The 13,313-nt window shown below is 37.3% G+C and overlaps 1 protein-coding gene across 5 annotated transcripts in view; it reads left to right on the top strand.

Annotated features, from left to right (window-relative positions):
- The window catches only part of XRN1 (5'-3' exoribonuclease 1), a 109,808-nt gene that overhangs the window by 65,940 nt on the left and 30,555 nt on the right, over positions 1 to 13,313 (top strand). For all 5 annotated transcript variants that reach the window (XM_061167778.1, XM_061167774.1, XM_061167775.1 and 2 more), the window contains exons 28-32: positions 2,430 to 2,486; positions 2,621 to 2,753; positions 5,673 to 5,742; positions 10,800 to 11,007; positions 11,485 to 11,580. In XM_061167778.1, coding sequence (XP_061023761.1) covers positions 2,430 to 2,486; positions 2,621 to 2,753; positions 5,673 to 5,742; positions 10,800 to 11,007; positions 11,485 to 11,580 — 564 coding nt within the window. The remainder of the gene's footprint in view (positions 1 to 2,429; positions 2,487 to 2,620; positions 2,754 to 5,672; positions 5,743 to 10,799; positions 11,008 to 11,484; positions 11,581 to 13,313) is intronic.

Below are 13,313 nucleotides of genomic sequence, written 5' to 3'. Positions count from 1 at the left end.
TGGCTTCTCATTGTGGGGGCTTCTCTTGTTGTGGAGCACAAGCTCTAGGCTCTTGGCTTCAATAGTCGTAGCGCTTGAGCTCAGAAGTTGTGGAACATGATGCCTAGCTCCACGGCATGTAGAATCATCCTGAACCAGGGATTGAACCCATGTTCTCATCATTGGCAGGTGGGTTCCTGTCCACTGTGCCACCAGGGAAGTTCCCATCTTTTTATAGAACATAAAAATTATGTTTATTTCACTTTTACAGAATCACTCCTAAAATGTACTTTCCCACTGATAAACTCATTCAACTACTGTGTATTTTTGAAATTCCACTTTAAAAAAAAAAAAAAAAGAAATTCCACTTAAACTCTCCATTTTTATGTCTTGATTTTAAAAAGTAATAACCTTCTATGTAGGCTTAACTGTTTTTATCTATTTTGATTCTCTGCCTTGATGCAATAGAAAATGGGTTAATTATGTTCCTTTTCTAAGCCTACAATTTTATTTTTCACACATTTGCCTTTTTATTAAAATACTGTTGTTTGCTCACACAGTGCTCTCTTGTTTGAACTAATAGCAGAGTAAGTTAAGAACTGGGTCTGAAGCCCTGGTACCCCATCCCTCTTTCAATGCTTAAAACCTTAGGCAAGATAGTTAACCTTTCCGTGCCTGCATTTCCTGACTGGTAAAATAAGAATAAAATAGTACCATCTCATATAGTCCTCAAAAAAAAAAAAAAAAATTACCTACATTAATACATATAAACTCCTAATAATGCCTGGCTATTACTGATGTTTAATAATACTTAGCTGTTATTATTTGAATTCTTTTGTCATGTGCTGAAGAGCTGTGAATACAGCCTGAAAAATCACCACTAGATGACTCTTAAGAAAATAATATAAGGCTTGGAGCCAAGAGTTTGATATTTTGAAAGGTTAATGATATTCAGTTGAAGATAGAAAATCTGCATTTCTTTTTAATAATTGTCTTTCAATGTAAAGTCTATTTGTCCAGCATTACTTTTGAAATGAGTTTTCCACTTAACAAAAGTTTATAACTTTTAAGTCCCCAAATTTTATCTGAACCCATTTGGATGCAGAGCGTTATAAAATGTTTTACACATTCTCCCCTTATTTTGCAAACTGATAATACACGTGCAAAGTTGTAGTCTGTCATTTTGATGATAGCATTTAAAAAATGTATGTACATATAGATAAGAAAGGATTTTTTTTTTAAACCTGTTAACGAGTCAAGGAGGAGCAGTTATGAGTGATTTTTTTTCCCCTTTTCAGTTTTATAGTGTTATTAGGTAATTAAAGAAGGAGAAAAACTAAAAACTGAACTTAACATTCTGAATATAATTTAAACTTTTCATTTTAATGCAGGGTCATGATTAAAAGTATCCATAGTTTTTTTAGTGGACAGTGGTTCCCAAACTCAGCTAATTATCAGAATTACTGGAGAAATATTTTAAAAAACACACATTCTGGATTCCACCCTCAGAGCAGGACTTCTTAAACTTTATGTCCAAATGAATCACTGGAGGATCTTGTTAAAATACAGGTTCTGATTCAGTAGCTCTCAGATGAGCAGCTCTTGATGTTCTGCATTTCTAACAAGCTCCCAAGTGATCACTCTTTGAGTAGTTATTCCCCATAATTTTTTATTCAGTAGCTATGGATTGGGACCTATAGTGAAAATGCCCTTGTTTGTTAATTTGCCTCATAATCAGGTTTGAATGCCATATTTTCTAATCAATGCTATAATTTTATTGATAGTAATAATGCCTGCTACTGCTAAGTCACTTCAGTGATGTCCGACTCTGTGCGACCCCATAGACAGCAGCCCACCAGGCTCCCCCGTCCCTGGGATTCTCCAGGCAAGAATACTGGAGTGGGTTGCCATTTCCTTCTCCAATGCATGAAAGTGAAGTTGCTCAGTCATGTGTAACTCTTAGTGACCCCATGGACTGCAGCCTACCAGGCTCCTCTATCCATGGGATTTTCCAGGCAAGGGTACTGGAGTGGGGTGCCATTGCCTTCTCCGAGTAATAATGCCTAGGGATGTGTTAAGCATATGGGTTGTATTTTCATATGCAACCTTCCAGGCACAGTTCTTTTAAACTGCTTTAAATTTCTTCTCACATCTTTCTTTCTTGCTGTTTTCAGTAGGCATCTGCCTTGGGCTGAAAACTTGTCAGTAAGACCGTCATTTTTTTATCAGATTAAAAATTTTTCTATATGTCTTATATGTCAACAAAAAAGTTTTACTTGAAAAAGATTCAAGAATTAATTTATTCATCCTTGCTTGCATCTGAAGAAAGTCATATAGTCTTAAAATTACTCACTTCTTTTAGCTTTTTAAAATTTAGGCATGTACAAATACTAGATAATCGTTTTTAATTTTAATATTTTTAAAATATTTTAAAAATTTTTTTTCCTCAGCAAAGAAAGAATAATAAGAAAGTTCGAGTGACAGTGAAGCCCCATTTGCTATACAGAGTAAGTTTCCTCTCAGAGAATTCAAAGTTGTTGTTTTGCTTTGAAAGTACAGAAGGAACAAAATGTTTTCAGTATATTAGTAGAAAAATTTTAAATGAGAGTTGATAATTATATATTTACATCTTTCTTTTCAGCCTTTGGAACAGCAACATGGGGTTATTCCTGATCGGGATGCAGAATTTCGTCTCTTTGACCGTGTTGTAAATGTGAGAGAGAACTTTTCCGTTCCAGTTGGCCTTCGGGGCACCATCATAGGAATTAAAGGGGGTAATAACTCAATACTTGATATGTCTCCATCTGCATTTATACTCTATGTCTTATATATATATATATATATACCGTATGTCTTATATACAAGCAGAAAGCAACTGTAACTCAGTAAAAACACTAAATCCTTTTATGTTTTAGTTAATTTTTTCCAGCTTCAGTTTTCAAAGGAAATTCTCCTTTTCCGTCTGTGTAATCATCTGGGAAATAATTAAAAGATGTGAAAGTTGGAGAAGGACTGCTGAAAATTTGGTAGCTTATGTGTAACACATTAAAATTATCTAAAAGCTTGGTCAGAATACATATATGTGTTTTCATGAAACTAAAACAAACATTTTGTTGGGTTTCATCTAACCATGTCCGGGGCTTTGCCTTAATAGTCCTTGTAATCACTTGATTTCTGCAGAGAAATAAACAAACATGTATGAGCTTATTTACAGTTAAGAGATTTGCATGTTAATTTGAATTTTATGAATACAACTAAATTATGTATATAAAAGAAATCCATCAATCCATTGTGCAACAATGTACATATAGTTAACACTATAGTACTGTACACTTAAAAATGGTTACAATGATAAATTTTATGTTGTGTTTTTTACAAAAAGAAAAGGAAAAATGAGTATGGAAAGAAAAGGGAAGAATTAGCTAAGAATCTAAAAATTCTTCAAAGGGATGCCTGGAGTGAGAAGCTTTGCAATATAGATTCTAAAACTAGTCAACCCAACACAAAGGAACACATCAGGTACCTAGAGGCTAGGGCACCGGCAGCACTGTCCTTCCATATCTCAGGCACTCAGTCTTGGTCTCACTGTCCAGAAAGATGGAAGAGCAGACAGGCCATGAGCCTAAGAGAACTGCTTATTTATTGGCAACGGTGTTCAGGTGCAGGGCACGTTTATGTTTAACCCTCCCGTTTGCGTGAGAAGTAGATACTGTTTCTTTTTTTAATTATAATTTTATTTATTTATTTATTGTTGGCTGTGCTGGGTCTTTGTTGCTGTGTGGGCTTTTCTCTAGTTGTGGCGAGTGGGGGCTACCCTCTGGTTGTGGTGCGTGGGCTTCTCATTGTGGTGGCTTTTCTTGTTGTGGAGCACCAGCTCTAGGTGCTTGGGCTTCAGTAGTTGCAGCACATGGCCTCAGTTGTTGTGGTTCTCCAACTCTAGAGCACAGGCTCAATAATTGTGCATGGCCTAGTTGCTCTGAGGCATCTCGGATCTTCCCGGATCAGGGATCAAACCCACGTCTTCTGCGTTGGCAGGCGAATTTTTTACTAGTGAGCCACTAGGGAAGTCCTGATACTATTTCATCCAAGAGTTTAAGTGACTTGCCCAAGTTTATAGAAGTAAGTGACAGAGCTGGGATTTGAACTCTTTCCCCTGATTCTTTTCTAACTTTGAGCGCTGGTTCTCCATATTTTGCACATCTTCTTGGGGTCTATCTCTAAAAGAGAATTTTCTTCCCTGATTCTTCGTTGAATTTTTTGGATGTGTTTTTTGGTGCTTAAAATGAATACAAGAAAGTCAAGTAGGTTAACACACCCAGGCTAGGTATGGTAAGGGGCACATGCATGTCATGAAGCAACCCTCCTGCTGCTATCTGCCCGGCCTCACGCATTGGCAGTTCAAATTCTGAGCTTAGTGAAGTCTAGTCTGATTAGGTTGTCCTGAAAAGGCCTTAGTACTGATAACAGAAGTTTCCTTTCTTCTGACAACCCCAGTCAGTAGTAGTAACCAGTTAGAATTTTGTCTAGAGAAGAATTTTAAAGCTGTATCTACACTGAGTAGAAAAAGCTTTGTCATTTATTAAGCATACATCCCATGGACATGGAATGTAAAGTGGAATATTTGTCTTACTGCCTTCCCCTGATGCCTCATCTCCATAGAAATCTCCACTAAAGGGGGTGAACAATCCTTTGGTCAATAATCTTTTCAGTAAGTGGCTCCTCCCTCAGACAAGAAAAGAAACCTGAAAAGTGGATCTCAAACCTTCACAGAAGAGACTGTTGCCTCTCATTGAGCCCCACTTTCTTGGGTAAAAGTGTCAGATGAAGGATATAGCCTTCAAAGCTCTGCAGGCCTGGTTCCAATTGGACAATGAAAGACTGAGAATGAGGGACATATCCCCTAGTGCCTACCCTGGGTTAACACAGTATCAGATATGATATTAGTCAGGGTTCTCCAGAAAAACGGAACCAAAGGAATGGAAAGGGTGGAGGTGGAGGTGGGGAGAGAGAGAGATTCCGTTCTGAACTTATGTGATAGACTCTCTGATTAGTTTGGGCTTAGAATTCAAATGTTACAGCTAATGATTTCACTTTACCTTGGAACCTCAGTAAATTTAAACTCTCCAGTTTTATCCTATCATCCTGTCTGCCAAATTTATTCTTCTCTGCTCCTCTTTAAGGTTTATTGTACCATAGTCTTCCTCACATGTATCATGTCTCAATCATGACATCCATTATCTACCAAGTCATCTCCTGCCAGAACGTTGGAGTCATCTTTGCCATCTCCAGTCTTTTTATCTATATAGGTCACAAACTCCTGCCAATTCTATCTAGTAATATATCCTTTCTGTCCATTCTCTTTTTCTCATTACTGCCATGTCTTCAAATCTTCATTTCCTTTGTCTAACTGTAAAACTTTCTAAACTACAAATTCCAGAGTTATCTCTTTTATTAACTCTCTTTTTGTGAATAATTTCCAACATATAAAAAACAGATAAAAATATAATTAATTCTCACAGCATCTAATTTAAAATAGTATTATTTTTCTTTAAGTTAATACCGGTAAGGGAATCTGTGAGGTTATCTTCTTTTCATTTGCATCTGTATTGATAGTTGTATGCTTCTAAAACTCCAAAAACTCACATTCTATTTTTTTTAATCATATGATTTTTCAATCTCTCTTTTTTAAACAGCTAATAGAGAAGCTGATGTACTATTTGAAGTATTATTTGATGAAGAATTTCCTGGAGGCTTAACAATAAGGTGTGTATTTCCAGAGGATAATTACACTTCGTAAATATGTCCATATGGCCAGTGACTTTACATTACTTGCTTATTTGTCCACAGTTTCAGTTCCTAGTACGTATGAGACATCATATTGTTACTAGGGTTGTAACAGTTAATGAGACAGACATGGCTTCTTCCCTCACAGAGCTTTCACTTTAGTAAGGGATATAACTAATTACTAAAAACAATAATTTTTAATTAAAATGTGACAAGTGCTGGGAAGAAGTATCTATAATAGAGTGTGATCTGTTCTGAGAGTTCTAGAAAGGCTTTCTTGAAGTGATGTTTAAAATGGGACATGAAGACTAGGTACTGAAAGAGTAGTAACAGGTGGTCAGAAAAACAATAGCATATGCAGCAGAGGACATTTTCACTCATTTAAAAGACTAAGAGAATGCAGGTGTGTCAGCCTCAGCAACTATGTAAGATTAGAGTAAGGGAAAAGAGCAAGGACCACACTGCAGGAACCAGTAACCCGCTTTCAGGACATGCTAAGGATTGTGGTGTCTTGGTCTTTACCCTTAAAGCAGTGTGAAGCTATCAAATCAGAAGTGTGGCATGATCAGATTGCATTTTTTTAATGGTTAAATAACTTGAGGAATAGAAACATTCTTTGAGTCGAAAGGCATAATAACTCTTTGTCATTTGTTTTAGTGAAATTGTAGATGCTCAGGCTAGGTTAGAGTGGTTTGAGGAGTGAACAGCAAGTGGAGTAAAGGAGCAAGAAACAGCTGACCCTTGAGAAGTTTGAACTTGAAGGGGAGAAAAGCTAACTGGCAGTTAGGATAACTGGCAAAGGAGAAAATGAAAGATATACCCATTTGAACGCAGAGTTCCAAAGAATAGCAAGGAGAGATAAGAAAGACTTCCTTGGTGATCAGTGCAAGGAAATAGAGGAAAACAATAGAATGGGAAAAACTAGAGATCTCTTCAAAAAAATTAGAGATGCCAAGAGAAATTTCATGCAAAGATGGGCTCAATAAAGGACAGAAATGGTATGGACCTACCAGAAGCAGAAGATACTTAGAAGAGGTGGCAAATATGACCCAGCAATCCCACTGCTGGGCATACACACTGAGGAAACCAGGATTGAAAGAGATAGCTGTACCCCAGTGTTCATCACAGCACTGTTTACAATAGCCAGGACATGGAAGCAGCCTAGATGTCCATCAGCAGACGAATGGATAAGAAAGCTGTGGTACATATGCACAATGGAATGTTACTCAGCCATTAAAAAGAATGCATTTAAATGAGGTGGATGAAACTGGAGCCTATTATACAGAGTGAAGTAAGTCAGAAAGAAAATCACCAATATAGTATACTAACACATATATATGGAATTTAGAAAGATGGTAATGATGACACTATATGCGAGACAGCAAGAGAGACACAGATGTACAGAGCAGACTTTTAGACTCTGTGGGAGAAGGCGAGGGTGGGATGATTAGAGAGGGTAGCGTTGAAATGTGTATATTATCATACGTGAAGCGGATCACCAGTCCAGGTTTGATGCATGAGACAGGGTGCTCAGGGCTGGTGCACTGGGATGACCCTGAGGGATGGGGTGGGGAGGGAGGTGGGAGGAGGGTTCTGGATGGGGAACACATTTGCGCCCATGGCTGATTCATGTCGATCTATGGCAAAAACCACTACAATATTGTAAAGTAGTTAGCCTCCAATTAAAATAAATAAATTAATTTAAAAGAAGAAGAAGAGGTGGCAAGAATACACAGAAGAACTATACAAAAAAAGATCTTCACGACCCAGATAATCACGATGGTGTGATCACTCACCTAGAGCCAGACATCCTGGAATGTGAAGTCAAGTGGGCCTTAGGAAACATCACTATGAACAAAGCTAGAGGCAGTAATGAAATTCCAGTTGAGCTATTTCAAATCCTAAAAGATGATGCTGTAAAGGTGCTGCACTCAATATGCCAGCAAATTTGGAAAACTCAGCAGTGGCCACAGGACTGGAAAAGGTCAGTTTTCATTCTAATTCCAAAGAGAGACAATGCCAAAGAATGCTCAAACCTCCGCACAATTGCACTCATCTCACATGCTAGCAAACTAATGCTCGAAATTCTCCAAGCCAGGGTTCAACAGTACATGAACTGTGAACTTCCAGATGTTCAAGCTGGTTTTAGAAAAGGCAGAGGAACCTGAGATCAAGTTGCCAACATCCGCTGGATCATTGAAAAAGCAAGAGAGTTCCAGAAAAACATCTATTTCTGCTTTATTGGCTATGCCAAAGCCTTTGACTGTGTGGATCACAACAAACTGTGATAAACTCTGAAAGAGATGGGCATACCAGACCACCTGACCTGCCTCTTGAGAAATCTGTATGCAGGTCAGGAAGCAACAGTTAGAACCAGACATGGAACAACAGACTGGTTCCAAATCAGGAAAGAAGTATGACACAGCTGTATATTGTCATCCTGCTTATTTAACTTATATGCAGAGTACATCATGAGAAACACTGGTCTGGATGAAGCACAAGCTAGAATCAAGATTGCTGGGAGAAATATCAATAACCTCAGATATGCAGGTGACACCACACTTACAGTAGAAAGCGAAGAGGAACTAAAGAGCCTCTTGATGAAAGTGAAGGAGGAGAGTGAAAAAGTTGGCTTAAAGCTCAACATTCAGAAAACTAAGATCATGGCATCTGGTCCCATCACTTCATGCCAATAGATGAGGAAACAGTGAGAGACTTTATTTTTGGGGGCTCCAAAATCACTGCAGATGGTGATTGCAGCCATGAAATTAAAAAACGCTTACTCCTTGGAAGGAAAGTTATGACCAACCTAGGTAGCATATTAAAAAGCAGAGACATTACTTTGCCAACAAAGGTCCATCTGGTCAAAGCTATGGTTTTTCCAGTAGTCATGTATGGATGTTAGAGTTGGACTATAAAGAAAGCTAAGCACCAAAGAATTGATGCCTTTGAACTGTGGTGTTGGAGAAGACTCGAGAGTCCCTTGGACCGCAAGGAGATCCAACAAGTCCATCCTAAAGGAAATCGGTGCTGAATATTCATTGGAAGGACTGATGTTGAAGCTGAAACTCCAATACTTTGGCCACCCGATGCCCAGAAGAGCTGACTCATTTGAAAAGACCCTGACGCTGGGAAAGATTGAAGGCGGAAGGAGAAAGGGATGAGATGGTTGGATGGAGTATGAGATGGTTGGATTGCATCACTGACTCAATGCACATGAGTTTGAGTAAACTCCAGGAGTTGGTGATGGACAGGGAGGCCTGGCGTGCTACAGTCCATGACGTCACAAAGAGTTGGACATGACAACTATTGAACTGAACTAGGAGGTTTAAAGCAAAAAGGTTGTATTGTTTGTTTTTAGCTTACCATGGCAGAGACCTCCTCAAGTCTATTTTGGGCAGCCATTAATAGAAAGTTTAAAGTGACAGAAAAAAGGATTTTTAGAATGACAGGCACCATCGAATATTAGAATTGTGAGCTCTCTCACTCAACTTTGGTGTTTCCTTGGGTAGGTTAGTTAAAGGCATTCTGACCCTCAATATCCTCATCCATAATGAAGGTGTACACTTCACTAGGTGATTGTGAGGATTCAGTGAAATCCTTTCCAGTTTTCCTTTCTTTTCTAAACACCAGCTGGAAAACTCAACTGAAGTTTGTTTAGTTTCTTTTCTGTTTTGATTAGTGGTAATTAAAATTAAAAGTGAATTACTCTTACTTAATCTCTTTGCATAAAATCACAATCTTCAGTCCTTACAGCAAGTGATCACCTTCAGAATGGTATTATTGTTTTGCAACTTGAATGTGCCTGTTAGCCAAAGGCATTGTCTGTGCCTTTAAATGCAGCAGCAGAGTCTGGATCCCATATCTGATTTTGATTTTCAGTTGGTTACCAATAACCTTAGCCAAATAACTTTTGAAATATGTTCTTAAGATTAACTTCTTTCTCAGGGTTTGTTTTTCTCTTCCTAGGTAGAGACACTGGATTTCTTGATTGATTGAAAGTTATATAAAAGATTGCCTGCCTGCAGTATATTCATTTCATAATGCAGAATCTTATAGTATTGTTCTCACAAAAATATTTTCTGGAAATCTTACAAAGATTTCTTATGAAAGAATTCTACTTCCCCATGATCTCAGACTATAAGAATATTACATTCTAAAGAAGTGACAGAGTTGAAAACTTTTGACCACAGAGGGCTTATTTTAATATCTAAACACTTTCATCATGACCAAGAAGGAAGAAATCACAAATGCTTGTCTCTTAGCCTTCCCAGGTCTAGAACTTTAAGATGGGAAGATGAGGATAAAAAGAGCTCAACTCAACCATTGATCAGGAAATGGAAGTGATCAAAGCTAGCATTTTTCCTGTTGTATCAATAGAGCCACACTAGCTGCACATTGGGTAGCTGCATAACCCAGACTGTATAAACCACTATTTTTTTTTTAAAGAAGGTGGAAATTTAATTCATTAGTTAACTAAGCTATTCTGTTGCAAGCCTTTTCAAGGACAAGCTTAGCTCACACACACTCCCCTACACCTCTGCAACATTTGTCTCCCACTTAATAGCACTGAATAGTCTATTCAAAAACTTTCCAGAGATATATCATCTTACAAATTGAGATCTTTCTCCAATTTCAAGTTCCTGAATTTAAAAGTAATATTCAGAACTTCCCTGGTGGTCCAGTGGTTAATGCAGGGAACACAGGTTCAGTCTCTGGTCCAGAAAGATTCCACATGCAGGAGGGCGGGGAGGACACTAAGCCTGTGCACCACAACTGCTGAGCCCACAGCCTAGAGCTGCCCAACTTTGAGAAGCCACCGCCCACTGAGAGGGTAGCCCCTGCTTGCCGCAAATAGCGAAAGCCTTCACGCAGCAACTAAGACCTGGTGCAGCCATAAATCAATCAGTTAATTGAAAATAAAAATAATATTTATTAATTAAATTATGAACAGTCCACCCAAAATTACTTGATTCTTCTCCCTAGCACATTTAGTTTTAGTTCCCTCTTACCCTGATACAACTTTTTATTTTTAGGTGCTCACCTGGTAGAGGTTATCGACTGCCAACAAGTGCCTTGGTGAACCTTTCTCATGGGAGTCGCTCTGAAACTGGAAATCAGAAGTTGACAGCCATTGTGAAACCACAGCCAGCTGTGAATCACTATAGCTCAAATTCATCAGTTTCATCTGGGCATTTGCGAGGCCTGAACCATTCTCCTCAATCACTTTTTGTTCCTACTCAAGTAAGATTTTTATTTAAATAATGAGCTTGAAAATAACTGTTTTCTGTTTATACATTTACCTCATGGATTAACTCTTATATTTTGAATTATATCACCCAAATGATCTATGTTATCCCCTACAAAATGACATTAATTTGAAGGGTAAAAAGGAGGGGACTATATCATGTTTATCAAAAGCAGTTTTCAAATGCCCACCATATAACTCATGTGTGATTTCCTTTATTTCATCTCCCTGAGGGCAAAACTTGAATTGTTTTATGTGAGATACTTAACTTGATTTAATTTCATGGCCTAAAATTTTAACCAGACTTTTAAATCCAAATAACAGGTTTATTATAGACTAATTAGGAAACAGGTAAGTAGATGATAACAAAGTAAACAAGCAAAAATCCTCTCAAATCTTGTAGGTAACTACTGGTCTTTTTGGTGCATATTTATGTTTCAGTTTTCCTTAAGAAGTTTTTTGTACTTCCTCAGGTACCTGCTAGAGATGATGATGAATTTTGTAACATTTGGCAGTCCTTACAAGGATCCGGAAAGGTTCAACACTTTCAGCCACTGCTACAAGAGAAGGTTAGTATACCTTGCTTAATGGACATTTCATTTTTTGTTAATTTATTTTATATTTCTCTTTTAGGTATGCAGTGATTAGTTTTTCTTCTGAAATCTCATAAAAGAGAAATAACACTTTTGATCTTAAATTTTCATAGTTCTCTTCAGCCACATATGTTTTTGGACCAATGAGTAAGACTATAGAAAATTTTTATTTTAAATCAGTTTGGGATTTTTTTCTAGTTGTTTACAAATCATAATAACTATATTTTAAATTTAATAAAGGCTTTAATGGTATTCATTAACTTATTCTCTTCCACTTGAATGTATAGCTTTATGCTGACAGTTGGTTGTCTTAAATATGAATGAGCGAATTCACATTCCATGATCAAGATTAAGAAAAGGAAAGAAATTCTGCTAAAAGAGGAGACTCAGGCAGCAAACAAAGGAAGATGAAAAGGAACAAATTCCTACTACATTTTTTGCTAGTTACCTTCTTCTCAGCTTCGGTCAAAAAGGAATGTCCTCTCATGGTGGCCTGCACCATGAGGGCCTAATTATCTCCAGTCATGGTGGCATTATCAGTGCTAGAGAGGGGAAAATAGCAAAGGCAATGATGGTGAAATGTAAATAAAAATGAGAGTGATAACATTTTAAGTCAGCTATACTTCAATTTTAAAATAAATAAATAATAAAATGGGGGAAAAAAATCTAAAATTAAAAAAAAAAGGGTGAGAGTGACAGTGCACAAGTCACCTCTGCCAATAGACTATATTTTACGCTTTCCTTAGACCATTCATAAATGCTTTCTACATAAATGTAACCCATATCCAGATTTTTAAACCCTTTTTTCCTCTGTTTATTTAATATTGCCAACCACTCATTCTTCAGGAGTGCTTTTTTAAATCATTCTTTCATTCATTCAATACATTAAGTGCCTACCATGTGCCAGGCATTGTTCTATGCACCAAGAATACAGCTGTAAACAAAACAAAAATCCGGGCTCTCATACAATTAGTATAGTAGGGAGAAGAGGATAATAAATAAGACAAAAAAAATAATAAATGATATTAGATGATAATATAAGTTTGAGAAAAATTGTAGGGAAGCAGGATAGGGAATTTAGTGGAGAGGGCAGGTAAGGTTTTGTAATTTTAAATGGAATGTTCTAGTAACATTTGGGCAAAGATTTGAATGAAATGAAGAGTAGGATATATAAATATCTGAGGAGAGAGTATTCCAGACGAAGTCAAAACTCCTGTTGGGAGTGGTGATCTCTGACATACACAAGGAAGAAGACCATTTGTCTGAATCAGTACAGTGAGTTGTAGGAAATGTAATTAGAGAGCTAACAGATAGATACTAGTAGGTCCTTCTGGATCATTATAAGGACATTGGCTTTTACTCAGACAAGGAATCAGTAGAGGGTTTTGCACAGCAGAGTGACATGATTTGACTTATATTTTAATTCTATCACTCTGCCTGCTACCTTGAGAATAGAATGTAGAGGAACCAAGATGGAAACAGGGTAGTTCAGAAACTACTGAAATCATCAAGATTGAGTTGATATTGACTTGGATCAGGATAGTAGGACCCTGTGAGAAGTAGTCAAATTCTTAACATATTTGGAAGGGATTTCCAGCTGATGATGAAATGGATATGGGGTAAAAGAGAAATAATGTATTAAAGGATATGACTCTTCAGGTCTGAGTAACTAAAATGATAGGTGGGCTGTTAACTGAGATGGGAAAAAC

Source organism: Dama dama, chromosome 19 (genome assembly GCF_033118175.1).
Source record: "Dama dama isolate Ldn47 chromosome 19, ASM3311817v1, whole genome shotgun sequence".
Lineage (NCBI taxonomy): Eukaryota > Metazoa > Chordata > Mammalia > Artiodactyla > Cervidae > Dama > Dama dama.
Note: the sequence above shows the minus strand (reverse complement) of the source record. Positions and strands in the feature narration are given on the sequence as shown.